The sequence below is a fragment of the Stegodyphus dumicola genome, chromosome 5 (assembly GCF_044657685.1).
Source record: "Stegodyphus dumicola isolate Sdum_Otavi_A_Nest chromosome 5, ASM4465768v1".
Classification (NCBI taxonomy): Eukaryota; Metazoa; Arthropoda; class Arachnida; order Araneae; family Eresidae; genus Stegodyphus; species Stegodyphus dumicola.
Window position 1 is genome coordinate 35,746,082 of NC_140772.1, and position 21,801 is coordinate 35,767,882.

Here is a 21,801-nt window from a genome sequence, read left to right on the forward strand (position 1 = left end):
CACACCAAAATTTAGAATTAAATTATTATAACTTAAATTTTGATACTAAAAATGGTAATAAATTTTTAATCTAATATTTTTTGTGTGTTCAAATTTAATATAAATAGCCAATAGTTTGTGCAAATGGCAAAAAGTATTTTTTATATTTCTATTGAGAAATTGAAAAATAATCATTGCAAAATATACTAGTGGTATTAAAGTTTTCAATTTTTGTTTAGTGGTATGCGTTAGTCAAAAGGTTGAGAATCGCTGCAATAGAACAATAATATTTCCTCCCTGAATTCGATTCTCGGCGATCAAACACACTGGTTTCAGATTTTATGTTTTACACGAACTAATTTATCTTGGAAAATTCTGCATGGAAGTATCCTTTGATGCCAATATAATCTAATTTCCTTAGAACGCTGTCTATGAAGATGTCCCTCCTAAAGTAGATACTTCAGGGTATTTTAAAGTGCTAAAGTAGCTAGTTTGAGATGATATACTACAATTATGAACGTTTACAGAAACATTGAGTAATTTTAAATGATTAAAATATTAACTGTTTGACCAACTTACGGATTAAGAACTACAAAAGGAATGGAGGATTTAATTAAGATTATGAATTTAACTGTATAACTAAAACTCCACTGTATATCTATGCTTCTTCGGTTTTTATTGTTCATTAGGTAACTTCACATCATGAACCTTTATTCTATAATTGTTATAGGCTAGGTATATTCATATTTTATAAGGCATTTATATCTATATGTATATACGAAACAGCTCAATAATTTCATAAAACCTTTTAATTATCATTTTTCTGTAATCATCTGCATATATTCACACACGTCATCGCCCTAACCCCACACAGCACAAAAACATCCTGGGATATCCTGAGGATGTTGCTCGCTGAATATGCGCACATTCTCAGGACATCCCCGGAATATCCCTCGAACCTCCTAAACACCTCTCCTGGGATATCCCGAGTGCTTAATGTCACATCCCAGTATATCCTCAGAACATCCTAACTAAGTCTCATCGACAGCGTACGGGATCTTATTAGGATATGAACTCCTACTTACTACATCCTAAGGACATCCCGGGATATCCCACTAACCTCCTAAACGCATCTCATTATACCATAAGAACATCCTATATATGTTCCATCGACAGCGTATGGGATGTTGTTAGGATTTAAAGGCCTACTTATTACATCCTCAGGACATCCCGTAATATCTCAGTTTCCTCCTAAACTCATCCTCCTGAATGCTTAATGTCACATCCCAGTATATCCTTAGGACATCCTATCTAGGTCCCACCAACAGAGTGTGGGATGTTATCAGGATTTGAAATACTAGTTACAATATCCCTTTAACCTCTTAAATACATGCTCTCAACTGCTTAATGTCACATCCCAGTATGTAAAGAGGAAACTTCCAGTGAAAGTATGTGAAGGTGTTATGATGATCTAAAACGTACTCATTTTACACTCCTATGGTTACTATATGGAAAAATTAGAAATGTTGAGAATATTTATACAACTTATATATACAGCATATATTTACACACGTCAGCGCCCTACTGCGCCTAGTATACTTATAGGAATGAGATATCCCGATCACTGCTTGTTCACTTGCCATCTGACAGCTGAAAATTAGCTTAAATAACGAGCTATTGATGTCATGGCGTTCAAAAGATAGCGCAACTAAGAAATGCCAGTTCTATTTAAGCCATGGCATCTCTACCTAAAAATTTCAGACGTGATAGATGAGATAACAAATTGCATTACGAACAGAGGTTAAATTTCTTAACCTTAGTGTGACTCTCCAACAAATTTGCCTTTGCCCATATGCACCGTAAAACTCAATTATAATGAATTCAGATTTAACGAGAACCCGGATTTAAAGAGGAAATCGAAAATACTTGTTTGGTACAATATTAAATCTATGGGACCATAACTCGCTGTTAAGGAGTAAACTCCGGTTATAAGAGAACAATATTTTTGTGATTCATAAAATTTCTATTAATTTTCACTTCTCCAGCTCAGCTAACGCTTTCTCGGATAAATTCTTTAACACTCCGAATTCAACCGAAAGTTAGTGATGAGTTATAAGTCCTGACGGTGACGGTGGGCTATTTTATTTTGGGAAGTGATCAGGATTGAACTTTTACTACCGAATTCTACAAGTGTTATCCAGCCTATGGACCAAAGGATTATCAGAACTTTTAAATCAACTGGTTTTGATACTTCTCGTTAAAAGAGTAAAAATCTCAAATGCTAATGTAAACGTACTTGAAGCGATACGTTTAATGATCGATGCATGGGAAAATGTTACATCAACGTACATTGCAAGTTGCTGGATTGGACATTTCTCAAGAGAGGCACAGTAGACGTCTTATAAAATTTGGAAAGGAATTATGTATCTGTTGATGCCAATGTTATCACTTCCGAGATACCTACTCTCGAGGATTTTGTTGCTGAAATTCAAGCAGGTGAAAAAATAATGAAAACGACGATGATAAAGACGAATATGAAGAATTCCAAGCTGAACTGCCTCCAACATACTAAACGGCTTTTGAGTGCGCATAAAAACATTTTTCAAAGCCAGGGGTGCAAATGACGATGTTTTTTGGGGCCATGAGTCCTTTTTGAAGAACAATAACACAAGGAAAATACAAAAGGCAGTTTAACGCAAATTAACCAACTTCTTTTGCTCTGTACAGAAATAAAAGGTAAATAAAGTTTATATAACATAGCAAAGTATATATGAATTTAAAAGCGATGTTTTTACGAGTACTCGATTATAACGAGAAAATATTGCGGTCCCTTCACGGTCGTTATAAGCGAGTTCAACTGTATGTATTGGTCCATCAAAAGTCAACGATATTCGCAGAATTAATTTCTAACCACCATTTTCCAGATTAGCTAATTATATATGCCCTTTATTACTCTTTAATAAAATATTGCAGTAGCTTCTAAAACTCAAACAAATTAATATTACATCAATATGGCATACTGCTAACCACTTTTACACTTAAATTCCTGCTAAATAATACGCGAACGGATATTATATCTGATTAAAAGGTATAAAGCAGTAATTATCCGTAATCACAATCAAATATCATTTCTCGTGATTTCCAAATCTTTTAAGTAAGAGAAAAATCTTTCTGCTCTGTATATTTTTATCGCACTGCTTTAAATTCAATGATTATTTAGTTACTCTGACAAACTATTCGATCATCTCTCTTCATTCAAATTCATATAATTCGCCAATTACTGAATATTTTCTCTCCAATAACGCAAACGTATTGCTGCAGAAAAGGCTGTATTTCTCTGATTAAGAGAAATAAATTCTTTAATCATCTTTGTTCCCAGTAATTCGAAAGAGTGAATTTTTCTGGTAATAACTTAGGAGCTCTTCTTAACTGGCAGTACCCACCCATTCTCTGGCTTTCTTTTCTATTTCCATAAAAAGGGGGGATTGATGCTTGATGCATGGTGAAAGACAAATACCATCTTCGTATATTTCGAAATTTATCAAGCAGTTAAACTGGACTCCATACAAAGGATAAATTTATTAAATTTCAATGTGGTATGCATGGCTTGCACCAACTGCGATTTAAAAAGTTACATGCTATTCAATATAGTAACGATTCTTTTTAATGTGCAGCGATTCGTCTTGAAATATTCATTAGAGATGAAAAGTGTAATTGAAAAGACTGTCAGTGCAATTGATGGACAGATCAAAACGGATTGAAAAATTACCATTCGATTCTTGTTCGTCCACTTCGCTGACGTAAAGCCCAGAATAAACCTCAATACTTCTATCTCTGAGGTGAGCGTCCAGTCCACGAAGGGCTTGGAGGTTACCTTTTTCTTGCAATTCGCTGCTGCGACGCTTCCTGCGGCGGATGTTGTACCCGCTCTCGTCACAGATGGGAGGCTAGAACCAAAAAGAATTGAGGATTAAAGGGAAATCTAGAAGAAAACGATATTTTATCATTCATGTTTATGAAAAAAAATTATTTATGAATAAGCGCAATTATTTACGAATAATTACAGAGTCTGCTAGCTTTGGATTAAATTTTATTTGAAATTGAAATCTATTCGTATATATCTGATATCATAACACGCATCTACAACTTTCATGCCATTTAGGGTTTCTAAAACGTTCTAAATTATAATCAGGCTTATAATGTCTAACTCTTCTCCTAATTATATATATTTAGACGGAATTAGCTGAAACTTTCTTGAGAATTTCTATGCCATTTCGGATCTTGATTTTATATGCATGTGTATATGTCATGTGTTTAGAATTGTATGTAATATAAGTCCTAAATTTTAGTCACTTTTAAATATTTGAAGATTTATAATAATATTGAAGTTCTTCCTTTTTGAACTTTTTTAAACTCAAAAGGAAATAATCGTGTTTGAGCCTGAAATGCCGTTCTTTGTTTAGTTAGTATGATTATTTACATCTTATAAAAGATCGACCAAAAAAGTGATGCTCATTGCAAATGGAAAGTTAGACAGCTTCGAACAAAGTTTCAAAGCTTATATTCAAGAGAATTTGAGAATTTAAATGAAAACCTTGCAATAATAAGCTGAAATGAATCGATACTTATATAACAACCAATTTGATTTTTAATCACGCTTGCAAACATTGTTGCTAATGTGGGCTCGATTGAGAATAATAGCTAATTATGCGATGAATGATGATTGTTAATAATATCAATGATGAAAATAAAAACTGAGAATGAGATTATCGTTTATAATAGTAATTGAGCTGAAAATTAATGTTTATGTTGATAGATTTGGGTTAATATGACTGAACTTGTAAGGGAATCTTCCCTTATGGACAGATCTAACTGAAAAGAAACTCAAAGGAAATTTAGGAAACCAAGAGTCGTTAACCGTATGTCAAACATAATTATTTTCCTTTTTTTTACTATGAATAACTACTGTTCCTTATTATAAAATATCAATTCTTTTGTATTTGACATTATACGTTAAACAGTGCGGACAAGCGAAGATACAAATTTATCAATAATTTAAGTCTGTTTGAAAGCAAACATAAAGCTTACAAATTTGCATAAACAATCTCTTATACAGCGTGATTTGTAGCAGGTACAAATTTCAGGGAGTGGTGGATTACACAAAGACGATTCGAATTATATACAAATGGTAGGAGTGAAAACGCAATCCGCATGTGCTAGTGTGTACAGAAGAAAACACATTAAAAGAAGAAAACACGTGAAATGATAGAGAGAGTGATGTGAGTAGTGAATAATAATATTTTAATCAGGACAGGACAGGAACAAGTGTTTAGGGCATCATCCCATCGCCGTAGGCAAAATTGGTATAGCTCTAGCAGACTGATTATCTAGAGCAACTCCTGAGTCAGGACTTATTGAAATTTTTAAAAAGAAAAAGAAGGAGAAGCTACAGTGCTTTCTACATACTTCCTTAAACATGCTTCAAGAGTTTAGCATCGGTTTACACTTTGCTAATAACATATATGGAGTTTTACCAAAATTTTTGCAGTATGACTTAGAGGTTCAGATTATTGCTGCTACAGATGATGTTGGTTACAGAAGTGTTAAGAATGACACAACTCAAGACCTAGGTGTTGGAGCGCTTCCTTGATGATTTTAATGAGCTGGCGAATCTTTTGTTGCGCGATTCTCTTAAATTCAGTGCCAAAGTCTGTGGGATGTATACCATGGTTATTCTTTGTTAGAGCGCACTAGAACATATCAGCAAATTGTTGCAGTTACGATATTCAGAGGTCACAGTAAGTATTTGAAGTTACAGCTACAATACAAGCGTGACACCAGCGCAGCACAGAAGCATGGGCCTTTTGGAATACACTGGTAGTCCGCACTAGCTAAGCTAACGTGCGACAAGATCCTCCTCACTGATTACAGGTGTTTCGTATACCAGGGTTTTCATGTAACCCCAGTGAAAAAACTCCAGACATGAAAGATTCGGTGAGCATGCAGGCTAATTAATAGGTCCATTGCGACAAATCACCTTTGGCCAAATGTTGAATTCAAATATTGGCCAACGAAAATAATAAAATGGTCTGCTGCACCATCATGCCGGAACCATGTATCATTGCGCCGCGGCTGCCGGATGCTTTGCTCGTCCAACAGTTCGGACAAGACTTCCTCCAAGAAATATCCTATAAGATCTTCCGTTCAGACGAACATGCATGAAATACGAGCCTATGAGGTGGCAGCCAACAGCGCCCGCGCAAACATTGACGGAAAACCGATGTTATGCTGCACGTCCTTTGGAACTCCTGGGTACTCCACTGCCCATATATGTATGTTATGTACATTTTAGCAGCCTTCTCTTCTAAAGTATGCCTTGTCGGTGAACAGGATAGGAGTCGGAAAATGGGGTTTCGAGGCACACTTCTGCTTGTACCGTTCAGCAAATGCGATTCGCGGTGCGTAATCTGTAGTAAGCAGTTGGTGTATGGGCTACTTATCGTATGGATATAACTAGTTCAAGTGCAGGATTCGCTAGACGAAGGTTTGGGAAACATCAAGGTTTATAGTGATCTCTCGTGTGCTGATAAGTGGATTCCTTTCTGCGTAGTCGCGCACCATCTCTTCTTCAGGCGCCCATGTCGTTCGTTCCCGATTCCTTTTGTCTTGAAAAATCCCGTATCACATGATCTTTGAGCCGTACAAACATTTGGTGATTAGCAACCCGCCTACTCTATACCGCTCACCGTACTAGCGCACAGCGGCTAGCCCATATGCTAGATGCAAATATGCTAACTCGAAATGACTGAAACTTTCCATTCTACTTCCTCTGCATTTGATTGTTCAATGCCGAATTCTGCTTGCGGAGGTTTTATCTTTTCCACAATACCGCGCTTTGCATTGCAATGTATTTCTGAATCGTCTTTGAGTAACTCCCTGAAATTTGTAGACGCTTGAACGAATCCCGTGTATACTACTCGTATATTACTCTGCTACCTAATCAGAGAAACTCTGTTGAGGATAAATTAAATATGGACAACTTCATATGATACGAGATTTCTACACCATTATCTTGCTCTAATACGATTAAAGAAATCTGAAAACTGTCATAAATAAACTAAGATTTCGTTGTAAAATGATAAAGACTCATCGTAACAGAGTTCGAAAAACTGGAGAGCTGTAAAAATGCCTAATTTTGCAAATGTACTGTCATTTTTCCAAAATGCAAGTGGGAAAATTCTCTAACCATGTTGCAAAAATGTTGACAGCTTCCTGAGATTGGACTGAAAAATTCGGAAAACCCCCATATGACATGTTATTCTGTGATGCAGTTTCGTTCCAACTCGGTTAGAGAAGTACGATAAATTCTCATATAACATGACATAATAATTTATGTTAAATAATGCTTTTGTACAAATTATTTTTGAGTTTTCAATAAGCAACAGTTAAGTTTTATTTCTGCCAATGTCTTTTAATTTTGATCAGCAAGTACAAATTTGTAGCAATGTTCGACACTAGAGTCTTTCAACTTGTTAAATCACCGGTAACAAATGACTTTATCTGTCACCTTGTAGAGACTTCGGTGCAGACAGCATGAAACATTAACCGTGCTTTTGATGGGATTCAACCACAAATCTTCTAATTTACACACGTTACCAATTAACACGTTAACCAATTAACACCACAGAAATACATAGTGTTACGAAATGTACAGGCAAGGTAAGATAGCTTCCCCGCAAAGCAGTTTTAGGGTTGTCATAAAATGGCAAGGGAAGGCAGGGTTGCCTCATTTGGTGAAAAATTGCCCATTTGGCGACAAAACTGGCGATATACCATGGACGGATGGAGAACCTTCTGGAACGAATTCTTACCGATTTAGCCCAGAATGTTCTCGAACACAAGCCGAAAGCTATATAAACCCTGCTGGTCCGCAGTCAGTTAATATGTGCCTCGTCTAGCGAGCTGATAGTCAGTCATTGAGCGAGTGCCTCAGTCTAGCGCCGAGTTGGTAGTCGAGTGCATCGAAGAGTCTCTTAGTGTATCGCGGTTAGTACATCGTCGAGACAGTGTGTTAAGCTCCGGGAATGACTGAATCGAAGAGTCAGGAGCTGTGCTCTGTGTGTCGAGTTGTAGCGTAGAGAGTCTCGAGAGTACGTGGAGTTCCGAGAACAACCAAGCAGAGTCGGGAGCTGTACTCTGGTGCTTTGCAGTGAAGCTGTCTCCATCGTGATAGCTTGATAACCCGAAAGCTGTATCGCTGATCGTGTCAGCGTGTTTATAACAGTTCGGCGACTGTAAACGAGATTTTGGAGTTGTCCTGATTAAGACCGGCCAATAAAGTGTGTTTCGATACTTCACAAGTGTCGTCCTTATTCACTCCAAATCCACACGAACCTCGTACGAACGTGAAGGAAGAAAATGACGTAACAACTGGTGTCAGAAAAGAAAAACGCATCAGTATGAAAGAATGAGATTATTGCTTATAACCTTCAGATCATTTTTTTTTTCAATAATCTATCTAACTGGTATAATTTTATACGCATTTTTTATTTGAAAACTTACAGACTCCCCGTGCATCACAGATGTACAGCACGGGGCTTACAGAAGTAAGTTTGTAGAGACAAAAGGATTTTTCGAAGTAAGAGAGATTCCATAACCACTAATAATACGAAGAATTCTACGTCGAATCCTTCTCAAATTTCTTTTATTAACCGTCTTTGCAAGAACATGTCTCCAAACACGACAGCCGTAGGAAATAAAAGGTACAATACACTGCTTATACAGCAGTTTCTTGACATCGTAGCTTACTCCAAAAGTATTTTTGGCAATTCGGTGAAAGCCATTAGTAAATTTTTCACATTTAGCAGAAAGGGATTCAATGTGCGTTTTCTATGTTAATTTTTGATCAAGAATGACACCAAGATACTTACTATTACCTACAAATTCCAACGCAGAATCATATTGTCAGCAATATTTTTATCGAGTAAAGATGTTTCTAAAGCCTTATATTACAAATATCAGATACACAATTTTTTAATATTTTCTTTGCTTTATATGAGAATGCGCATAATACGCCTTGTTTTAGGAGTCTGAACACGATAATCTCTGTTATACGATGATAATCTGTACGGTAATGCAAAACAAAAAAAAGGGGGGGGGGAAACTTTAATAAAGCAATTACAATACCTTTTGTCTGCGACCACTGTATAGCCTACCTGCAACCGCAGACACTAACTTTGAGTGAGAGCATTGCCATTAAATCCTTCTTAGAATGAAATATGTTTAAGCGCTACGTGCAGCAATTTCTTTAAAATGGAGGCAAGAGTCTGCATACAAATGAAGCGAGACGAGACAATTCCTGTGAGGATCCGGGATTGGACTTAAGAACTCGTTTTTGAGCAATGGCAAATTTAAAATCACTACACCCTTCAAATCCAATCCCAGACTACCGAGGTTCGCCGCAACACAAAAGAGAAAAAAGAAATAATCAATTTTCGGAATTTTGAATGACTGAAAAGCTCAAACAAAAGATTTTTTTCTCTGTAATAAGAGTTTGCATTAAGAAGGTAAGAAATAAATGACTTTCATTTCAAGTTTTCCATTCGTGCTATAGCCTACGGTGATGAAGATTTGACATTTTAAATGTTAAATTTAAACACATTTAATAGACTAAACATATTCGATAGACTTAATGGAAAAATATGTTAAGCTTCTAAAAGCTTTTATTTGATAATTTATTTGCACGTATACGGACGAATGTCCCCTTGAGAAATTCGTATATTTAAGCAGTCGCTTCGCTTCGAATATTTGTAACGAAATTAAATTTTAATACCAATAGAATGACAGATATGCAGATTGCATTAAGAAATTATGACAAAGGCTTATAATTACAAAAATTAGTTACAATGAAAGTGTAAATTCGTCAAAATTGGTAGTTAGTTGATTGGTTAATTGATTATGGCAAATTACACGAAGACTATCTATCTAAGCGAAGGAATGCCTTCTAGGAGGACTTTATCACAAAAATTGAATTTTTTCATAAGAAAAAGTGATTCAATCCTGTACAACCAACTCGTGTCTGGAGAATCGATACCGAGATCCCAGAGATCTCATCCACATAGCCAATGGTGTATTCAAAATCTGTAGCTAATAAGGTAAAAAATTCTGATATCCCGCGCACACATATGATACGCAATTCCTAATAATGAATAACAAATCCCGTATAACGCACCTATCAGCGACAGATCGCTAATTACTATCAGTTCACCCAAATTTCATTCAAATTCAAATCAACATGGGTTTGAATTTACGTGAACGGGTTGGCTGCATGGAAAGTTTTAAGATTTCCTGTTAAGAAACGTGAATAAAAGACTATCCTGACAAAATCTTTCACGAAGGCATCCCTCACCGTAGGCAGGCAACCTTAGTAATCTTTGCCATAATCTAATATAATAAATCCAACCCGATATAACGGGGCACCCTTACAATGCGTTTTGGCTCTAAAAAGGCTTAAGAACAGCTCTAACAGATTAAAGTTTTCATTGAAGGCCAACTCTGCAAGTAAAAACTCAGAGGAAAACCGAGTAAATTTAAACATATTAAAAATTAAATATTCATATTAAATTAAATATGCTTCTTTTATATTTCATAGGTAAACTCTCAGTTACCTTATGGAAATTTAAGGGACAAGTAAAAACGATTGCTCGAGTGTAGAGCATTAAAAGTAAAATTGTTTTGATAATTATCTAATAAATGTTTTAATTTAAAAAAAATTAATATTAAACACTAGGTAATTTCGAGACAAATAATCAACTGGAAGTAACAACTTAAACAGAAAAGCTAAATTCACAAAAGCATTTCAGAAATGGATTCGCTTTATATTTAGAAACTCATGATGATCTACGAAGAATGCACTCACAAACGAAAATAATTTTTATCTAATTTTTTAACCGAAACATAGGAATGAAGACGCTGTCGATCAAAATATACGTTTTGGGAATATTTTGCCAACGGGGGGACTCTGCCTTTTGCTTAATACTAAAAAAAGAATGGAAAATTAATTTTTATTATTTAATATTAAGACATAATAACTTTCCTAAATTTTTCAATTGTTGATATTTTTAATAAACATATTTTGATAATTATAAAATAAAAATAATATAATTTACAAAAATTATTAATTTTTTCATTCTCCGATATCTTATAAAATGATACCTTTGGAAAATCCAACGATCATGTTTTACGGGAGTTTATCTGGAATTTAAGATATTAATGAAAGGCGAAAAAAAATTCAGTTGCGCTAACCAGCTGATGGATTACAAAATTTTTTATGCGATTCTGTTTTAAAATACAAAGCTGTCAATAAGAAACTAAATCTTCTCACCATTTAGACACTGCCTGGAAAATATTTTGCTTTATATTGCTCTGCTTTTGATTCAGAAATATGTAAATTCGCTGCACGATACCTGTAATATATTTGCACTGTCAATTCTATCCATTCACATTCCTTAGTGAACTTGATTTCTTAAATTCCGTACTAGTGTGTGTGTATTATGACTTATCTCACTTAAGACACAATAACACGCCGAATAAATACTAATTCAGAAGTCAATCAACAAAAATCAGCGTTATATTTACAAAATTTTCACAGAACTAGTTTCGATGGTTTTACCGAACCACTATCTTCAGCTGCAAAACCGCAAAAGCCATTCGTTGCAGTCCGCCCATTCGTTGCAGTGGTTAGGGGAGTCATCTGCGGTACCGAAGGGCATGGCATCGAATCCCGGAGAAGACGTAGATGTTTATAAATGCATAGTGTCTTTGCGGCATGGGGGCACTCTAAGTATATGAAAAGCCGCTTGTCCAACTAAAATCCATGGCTTGTCTAGCCGCTTGTCCAACTAGAGGACTATATTTTGATTGATAGCATCTTCATTCAACTTCATTCAACTGACTCTAAGTATATGACAAGCCGCTTATCTCACTTGTCCAACAGTAACATCAGAAGGAGCCCGCGAAATTCACAGTGGCAAAGAAAGTAAGATTGCGCCTATCATTGGCAAGAGCCTTGAACACCATGCATGTAACATTGCGACTTCGCTCATATTGTCACTTCTTCCCTCCCAATTTTGATGGAGAGCACCATAGGGGGACGGGTGTCTTCTATAACTTTCCCCTACCACCAACCTCTCGAGAGGACATTCGGCTTGTCATATACTTAGAGTGCCCCCATGCCGCAAAGACACTATGCATTTATAAACATCTACGTCTTCTTCGGGATTCGATGCCATGCCCTTCGGTACCGCAGATGACTCCCCTAACCACTGCAACGAATGGGCGGCTCGTACTAGAGTGTAATGGATCCCATTTTTATTGCCAACTAATATATACATACATATGTTATTTACCCATACATACATTTCTTATACATTATTTTAACAAAATACATGTCTTATAATAAGCCGAAGTTCGCCCTGCGAACGGGCTTGATAGACGGGCGTTTTCGTGGATTTCGCGATGTGTAACGCGTATACGAGCCAGTTTTCTTTAGAAAGTCCTCCATGAAGGCACCCTTTCCTTTAGACAGATAGCTCTCGAGTGCTTTGCCATAATTAGATAAACCTTCATATAAAGTTGCGCATAGTTCATAGTATCTTAGAAAAATTAAACGTAATATTCAGCACTTTTAAAAATGTTTCATCTCGTTTCAAATGATTTTATTTCTAAAATTTACGAAACAGTTTTTTTCTTTCCCTCGAATTGCGGGCGCTTGCGTTTTATCGACATTGTCTACTCCTAAGGTTGAAAATGATGCTCATTTTATTGTGGAGGCACATAATAAGCGGTCTCCGTTACCTCCTATGAAGGGACGGACAGTTACAACTACGTCTTCTCCGGGATTCGAACTCGGGCCTTCGGTACCACAGTCGGCTTCTCTAACCAGTATACCATCTACAGGGAAAAGTGATATACAGAGGGAAAAGTGATATACAGTTCCCATATACAGAGGGAAAAGAAATATGTGAAATGAAAAGGAAGCTGTTCCTGTTTTACTTGCTAATGATTGTGACTTTTTTTCATGACAAAGAAACGAGTACTGTTCATTTTCCGAATACTTCTACAGTATAAGTTATCTTGTAAGACATATGTGATATTCACACGTGTAGAAACCTAACTTTTTTATCCCGAAAATAGAACATGTCATATGTTCCAAATAATTAAGCATTTGAAAAACAATTTAAAATCATAAAATGATTTATTTAGAAAGATTTAACCATGCTTCGGAAATGAGGGCAAAAGTTGTAAGGATCCTAAGTTTTACTAACGTTTATTTTATTTTAAAACTTTACTATCACTTCTTATTTTCTACTTCCGACCAGAATTAAATGCTTTAACTTGTTTATGTAAATTGTCTTGCTAACGTCCAAGTATTTAAATTGTAGCTTTTCGCAAAGAGCTAGAGACAGAAGGAGATTTAGGAAGCGAGCCGCTTGCCACTGCAGATTTACGAGTTTTTCACTCGGTTGCTGTTTGCCTCTAAGGCCAGAGGTTTAGCCCTCTTGATATTTGAAAACGTATTGTAGTTTCAGAAGCTCGGCGTACTACATACGTACTTTTAAATAAAGGCCAGTCTTTATTTAAAAAATTTGTGCTAGGCATTTGTATACTAAATTAGCTTTTAGTTAATAGTTTTATATTTTTTATGTTCAGACCACAAGTGGTTGGTCTCTGTATCCCGAAGTTCGGGAGTACCTGTAATGTAATAGAGAATAAAGGGTTTCGTATACCCTTCCTGCTTGTGCCATCTATTCCACACAATCTGGAACAGCGCCTTAGTAAGTTAAGGGGACTTATACACCTTAAACCCCTCATGATCTTCGAATATGTGACTATTGCAAGAATTGGGATATTTTGTTTATTTTAAAAGCAATTACTTCCAACTTTTTACAGCTGACTACATGATATAGCTGCTTTAGAAACTAGTAACCAGAAAATTTATGTTGCCACAAATATTTTTGTACCTTAATCCTTTTTGTGACAAAATATTTCGCCATGTTTCCACCTAGCGCGCATGATATTTTAAAAATGGCTAATGGTACATACTTGAAATTGGATGGAATTTTTTATATGGGCACTATTTTCTAACTGAACCAACAATCTGATGAATATTTTAGTATTGAAAAATTTTATGGACGGAAAAATTACAATTTTTTTTAATAAAATACATTTTATAAACTCAACTCAAAATAAAATTAAAATTTAACATGAAATTTTTTGAATTTTAGGTTCACAGTAATTTCCAGATGTTATAAAAGCTATATATTAAATATGGAATTAAATTATGAAACAAAATGTGTTAAACAAATGCGCAAGTTGGAAACATGACGAAAAATGTTGTCACAAATCGGAATAAATTATAAAAATATTTGTGGCAAAACAAACTTTCTGATGACTATTTCAGAAAGCAGCTATATTATGTAGTCAGCTGTAAAAAGTTGGTAGTAATTGCTTTTAAAATAAATAAGTTATCCCAATTCTTGCAACAGTCACCTATTCGAACATCTTATGGGTTTTAAGGTGTATGAGTCCCCTTAACTGAGTTTAGGATACAATATGTTCGCGAAACAAGTGAAGAGACATACATCTCCTGACAAAGTAACTGTCACAAAGTCCTTACTTCTCTGATGTTCGATCTTAATCAGAATCCCAAACTCATGCCTTACCACGAAACAGCTTTCTCGCAGTCTTAGCTTTCCTTAAATCAGTATCGGAAATTTTTATGCAGTCCTTCGGATTTCCAACTATGTCACTTCATAAAAAAAAATCCATCCTTCCGAATTTCACAGAATATATCTCAACAAATTTAGCTCTAGGTCAGGATATTTTCATGCCTCTTCAGGAAACGGTTTCCGATTTCGAATGTTTTCTGGAAAAGCATTCCTTGTTTAAATGCTCCGCTACGTGTTTTTTCCGTTGTTGTTTTGTTTTTGTTTTTCGTCAACATCAAACAATTCTTCTATTTCTCGATTACCTCTTCTTGTACAAAACCACCACTTGCTGTTTAAATGTCGCTTTGTGACTTACTTTCACTTGTGCCTTCGTTTAACCCGCACTGAGTAGGCATTCAACAATAAGCACCAACCTTCACTTCATCCTCCTTTTTCCTTCTTTCCGAACTTGCTGCTTTATAGTATTTCTAGATATCCATGTCTCTACTTCCGTTCCTTGACAGAATTCAAAACTTTTATTTTTTTTACAATTACGCCTCTTCAAAAACGGAGTTTCTGCGACCGCTACATATGATGGAAGGTTATTCGTTGTGATAGCCAGAACGTCTGTGTTTTGTAAAATCAAATTTGAATATCTACTAATATCTATGACCATCTCATACATAACGGATAGTTATTTGGGAAGTAAAAGACTCAATCGGATATATTGCCAACACTAGCAAAGCTGGTACGAGAGTGCAGGATCTCCGATTTGTTCTCTGGCAGCTAGTATTTTTCTGTGGAAATGTCAGAAGCCCTTCTGGATACAATGCAAGTAGAATTCCCAGAAATGAATTCTACTTGCATAGTCTTTGAGACACAGCAGGGGGATATCCATCCGGTACGCAATAACAAAGACCAGGATGTGGTTTTCTGATCTCCTAGAGGCAAAAACGACTCACCAAATTGCCAGCTACCTTCCCAATCTTGCCTGTTTTCTTTCCAGTCAAATAATATTTAACAGAAATTCCAAAGACCTTTTCCAAGTAAACGTAACCGTTAATTCCTTTAAATATTATATTTATCTCGTTACATAGCTCTAAGGGATCGTAATATGAATGGTTTCAATATATATTTTCTCTTTATTTATATCTTAGATTGTTGACTGTCTAATTACACAATGTCGTGTTTTATATCAAAAGCTGCTGTTTCAGTTCTAGAATTTCAAAGATCATTTTTCGATTTAAAAAAGATTAATTGAATCTAAATATATGATAACAAATAATTAGCATCTAAAAGAACTATTTTGTCTGTAAACTCCTCTTTGAATAAATTAAAGATTTTTCAGTTTTGCGATTAAAAAAGAAAAATTAAAGAAGAAACGAACAGCGTAAGAGAATTATAAAAAGATTGCTTAAGTGGAAAACAACCTAACAGAAAAAGAAAAGATAAAAATAAAAATATCTATATGCATGACAAAATAAGGAAGTGCATGAAATGAACAGAATAAAATAATGTAAGAAAATAATTACAATAATTATAATAATAAAAACGTCCGAACAAGATGAAATAACGTGTAAGAAAATTATACTAATTTCCAATTGCGTCACAAAAGCAAAGAATAAAAAATGCAAAAATTACAAGAAAGAATAATGATCACTTTGGAGAAAATTTAAATAACCATGAAAGCTATTAAAATATTATCCAATAAAAATTCATTAGAATTTAAAAAATGAAAAAATGTTAAATGAAGATGACAGTAATTAACGATGCTAATTAATAGGAGTTGACGTACACATGCAAAATTCTCTATTGGCATTAATTTCAAGTTATTTTTAGACAAAGGTTTTCCAGAAGAGTTAAGAGAGTAAATTATTATTGTTCGTATTTAAGCAGTTACTCGGTATGCAAAAGAAAAGTCTGGCTATTACATTTTTTTATTACTGCATTTCGGTCTGGACTTTTTTTTTTAAACCTTAAATGAATACTCTTTTATTTCTCACAGAAATCACTGCATTTATGTAAATTAGTGCAGGGTCTTTTAAAGATATTTTCATGCTAATTATAGAAGAAGGAGCTAATCTTCATTACCATAATACAAGAAAAAGTCTACTTATTCTTTTACATAATTTGAAACGACAAGCTAAAAATGGAGTGCACTTAAAAAAAAGAAACAAATATTTTTCTGCTAATTATACTTTTCATTTCGTTAATAAATAAAAAGTCTACATCAAAGAAAAAAGCCGTACTTTCTTTGGTGATCATACTTTATTATTATTATCATGCATGATGAGTATTACAATACTCATCATGATGATAATGATGAGTATTAAAGCAAAAAATAAACATCGAACAAATTTTCCGAAAATGTATGTCATGTGGTCTGGTGCATCATTTTAAATTGTTATTTGGTTGGTTAGTTGGTTTATCATTTGGTTGAGTAAATAAGACTTAGTTGTTGAGTGAATAACACCGCTAAACTCGAGACGTTTGATCCAAATTTGAATCACTGGCAAGCTGTTCAGCTGTCCGATCGTTCTCTGACTTATCTTCGTATGTAATGTGAGATCAGCTAGTTCCCTTTAAGGAACCTTCCAAGACATTCTACCATCCAAACAGGATAGTGGTTAGTGACTCTGATTACCATACCGAAGGGTCCGAATTCAAATCCCGGAGAAGGAATGGGTGTTGTAAATGTTTAGTGTCCTTGCGGCATGAGGGCACTCTAGATATATGGATAGCTGAAAGTACTCCCGTGTGGATTAGTGGTAGGGCTGGTAGGCCCTTGGACCCATCCCCCGGGAGCCTATTTCACAAGTGCACATCTGTGTAGCCACTGAGGGAGTGGCTTCTAGGTTGGACCAATGGGAATTCCGTCATGGCAACATGACTTTTCGCGTGCTTAATGATTTAAGCAAGATGGTTGAAAATATTTTGCCACGCAATTTTCTGTGAAAAATAATTAAAGCATCGCCAATTTTATTATGAAAATGTTCATTGCCAAGTTAGATTAAATATAAGAAATTGCCAAGTTAGATTAAATATAAGCAATTGTGATTATTTCACTACCTGGTTGAAAGAATTTGAAATTAATACAAACACTTCTTGGATACTCCTCAAATATATCCATGTGAAATATTATTTAATAAGTGGTAAATAATAGGAAATATGTGGAGAAAGAAATATGTGATAAACATCTGAGCCCAAATACTATCTTTAGATAAAACTATGCATATGTGAAAAATAGTTACACCCATTACATACGTAAATAGAAGTCAGCACATTTTATTGCATTCTGTATGAAAAAGATGTTTTATAATAATAGCCAATGCAGAATTTTATTCAAAGTGACCATTACTAATTTGCATTCGTATATATTAATTGTATTAAATTTTACATTTAATAATCGTTAATCTTAAATGCACTGTCTAAACAAAAAATACTTATCAAACAGAATGAATTTATCTTATCCACAACGAATATATTCAATTAATTCACATATAACTTTTAGTGTTAATAATGGATATAATCAGATATGTATTCTGAATCTTACACTTTAAAAGTCAAAAGCATGCAAGCGCTGAAATAAGAAAACACTATATTCATTGTAACACTTCCAGTTCTTCTCAGCTCAATTAATACTCAGCTCAGTAATAAATATATATATCTGAATTCTCTTGATCCACAGGTGTTAGTAAATATGTAATACTCGATACTAATTGTAGCTTGAGTCATTTTCTCGATGTAAAGAGCGATAATATGCCTTGAAATTCAATCCAAATATTAATGCGTGATAAAAATCGCGAAAGTGAAATGTCAGCGATTAATTAAAGTCATACAATGAAAGCTCTACGAGATTTTCTACTATTATGCAATATATTTATAACTACGGAACAAATACAAATTAAAACATAGGCAACATATACGCTCACATGCACGAAGGTTTAGTGTCAGAAACCAGCTCAATAGAATCTCATTGATCCATTTTCGAAACCCCTCCCTCAGTGGCTACGCTGATGTACAGTTGTGAAATATGCCCCCCGGGATGCTGTTCCTCAAAACTGGGGTGGAACTGGGCAAATCGTACCATCACCTATATAGAGCCCAAGGCTTTTGCTAACGGCAGCGTAATCTTACACTTGGTCTTGTTCTGACGTCAGATAAGCGAGATTAGTCACAAAAACAACAACAACATCTTCCCTTCTTAGTCAAACAGTTCTGGCATTCTTTGAATTAATTAAATCAATCAATCAAGATCATAGCCCTAATGGGCTTTGCCTTGGTAAACAAAATGAATTTAATCCTTTGTTGGTGGTTTACTGGTGACTGAGTAGCTAAGACCTATGAACACCCATAATTCGATCCAGCGTCGAAATCTGGTGAATCGTGATTTTGTATACTTTAGCGTGAGTACGAAATACTTTTGTCCTCAGAAAATTCTCCATGGAGGAATCCCTGCCCTTGAACAAACTGCTGTAGGGTGCTTTGATCAATGGAGCAAACAACAAATGAATTCAGTATCGAAACTTAATTATGCAATGAATTCATTTATTCTAACTCTGTGAGAATTTTTTAAATTTGAACAACCAGTTATTTTATGCTTTGAATCTTTACTGTCACTTCTGTCTTTCCCGCCAGGATGCAAATGAATTCGCATTTATTTAAGTGAGGGTTTGAGATTGTTGTCAGAGCGTGCTGTGCCTCTTAAAGGCCACCTTACTCAGTTTACTATTTTAAGACAAGAATTCCTGTCTTCGTCCTTGCATTATACTTGCCGATAGCTAAATTTACACCGGTGAAATTCGAGCCAATTTCGCTTTAAATGGTTGTGTGTAGCTTTTGGCCATTAATTATTTAAACTTACCTTCACATTTGAATTTCTACTTTGAGTTTCTTGCCATAAATGCTAGCAGACCTGTAAGATTAAGTTTGAAATAAAGGGTCTTTTACATCTTTCTCAAGTTTCTGTTGTATTTCAGACATAGCGATAAGTCGCTAAAAATTTAGTCGCAGTTTAGAAAGACTTAAAAACTTTATAACTCATCCTATTTATGTTTAAAATGGAAGTATTAGAGTCTACGTTTTAAAAAACCTAGTGTGGAATAAGACCTTAGCTAAAAAATTATTATCCTTTCAGTGTTTGGCTTAGATTCTGTTGGGTGAATCGATTATTATACTTAGCTTTTAACCTGCGATTAAATCATTATGGAGTTCGGATAGCAGGAAACAGGAACTTGTAAGAAATTATTACTTTCATTACTTGCAGTGAAATTCTGTGAAATGGATAGCTTACCACGTCATCACATCCTCCTGCATTCTTCAAGCACATCTTCACATTGCACTGGTAATACACAGAAGAGGTGTAAGGAAATTTGTGAGCCTGGAACCCGACTCGAGCTTGAGTTTTATTATGGACATATTCAAGTGGACCCATTATGTCTTCATCCACTGGACAACTGAAAGAATAAATAATACATTGATTGAAATTTAATTGTCTAACACTTTAAATTGTTTCTGTTTTCAGTATACGCATAACATCTTTGTGGCAAAAATAAACGACTATATCCTCGTAACGACCAATCTTCGACCGTGTGATTCATTTATTTTTTAAACAGGGAGAATGCGTTCTTTTTTCAGTGTAACGAAATGGGTAATTTGTAAGAAAATATATATTTCTTAATGCGATTTGCATATTTTTAATGGCAATATTTGCTAACTGAATTACGGTTTGTGCTGGTTACTCTTCCGTTCAGATTTATCAGCGAAATTTTACATTTACAAGAAGATTCGTTCTTTTATAAGTATATATATTACTAACATAATTAATACAAAACTTTTGAGCGTCATATGATATGTACATTGCGGGGGAAAAAGTTCTATATCTCCCGTTCTACTGGGCTGATTGACGAAATTCAAATTGCATTTTTCATGTCTCGAAATCGCGACGTAGGATATGTGTTAGATTTATATATAGCGTTTTCTAATATAGGTATTTTGACACAAAATCGGACTTTTTCTGAAATGACCTGCCAATTTTTTTCCGATATTTCGATTCTATGACTTCAATTATGCCAAACTTCCAAAATTTGTAAAAATCGTAAGAGTAGTTTTTAAAAAATTAGCTCACAACATTTTGGCTCCTCATATTAATTGAATTTGATATATATTTATTATTATCTCTTTTTTTTATTAAATTTACTTGATTCCTTCTTCCAGAATTCGAAATTTAGGTTTAATCCAAATATAATTCACACATTTTTTATGATTTATTTTTTTAATTTGTATTTTTAAATATTTTTTTTAATTTTTCGAAAAAGGTTTTGTATTATAACCTATAAAATTTTTAACATCATCTTAATGTAGATGTATTTCTAGGCACACATGCAAAGAATTAGAGATTTTTATTCAAAATTTTCTAAGATATACATGAATTTGCACATTGGAACGTTTTGAAATTTGTAATCTTTTTTTTTTTTTTTCTTTTTTTTTTGAGCGATAATAACGCCAAATGTAGTTTACCCACTTTGTTAATATTAATTAAAAGTACGAGCGATGACTTTTTTCCCGCTCGTCTACAACGAAAAAAAGGAATAGAAAATAGGTTGCTATAAATTAAGAAGTTCGCCAAGTACATTATTCCTGGCGCAAACTGAAAAAAAATCCGCTAAGATAAATTTTTGAATTTCTCCGTAAATTTCAAACCAAATTTTAAAAAATTTAATATTTAGGCATAATTTGAGTTATAGAATCGAAATATGGACACAAATTGGCATGTCATTTCAGAAAAAGTCCGATTTTGCGTCAAAATAAATATGTTGGATTAATGGTACATATAAATCTAATATATATCCTAAGTCGCGCTTTCGAAACATGAAAAACGCAATTTGAATTTCGTCAATCGGCGCCCAATAGAACGGGAGATATAGAACTGACTTTTTTTTTTTTTTTTTTTTTTTCCCGCAGTGTACTTAGCTTGGCTCTTAGAACTGCACATTACAGGTAAAAATGGTACAACGTATTAAAACTAAAATCTACTGATAATAATAATTGTAAAATAATAGATGCATGATAGTTAAAGCATCCTTCAGTGTATTTCGTTCTTTTTTAGAAAATT

The 21,801-nt window shown here is 34.4% G+C and overlaps 1 protein-coding gene across 1 annotated transcript in view; it reads right to left on the bottom strand.

Moving 5' to 3' along the window:
- Positions 1-21,801, bottom strand: part of LOC118186622 (cuticlin-3-like) — a 217,709-nt gene that overhangs the window by 8,501 nt on the left and 187,407 nt on the right. The window contains exons 8-9 of the mRNA XM_035356726.2: positions 19,981-20,143; positions 3,749-3,926 (exon numbers count right to left, since the gene is read on the bottom strand). Coding sequence (XP_035212617.2) covers positions 3,749-3,926; positions 19,981-20,143 — 341 coding nt within the window. The remainder of the gene's footprint in view (positions 1-3,748; positions 3,927-19,980; positions 20,144-21,801) is intronic.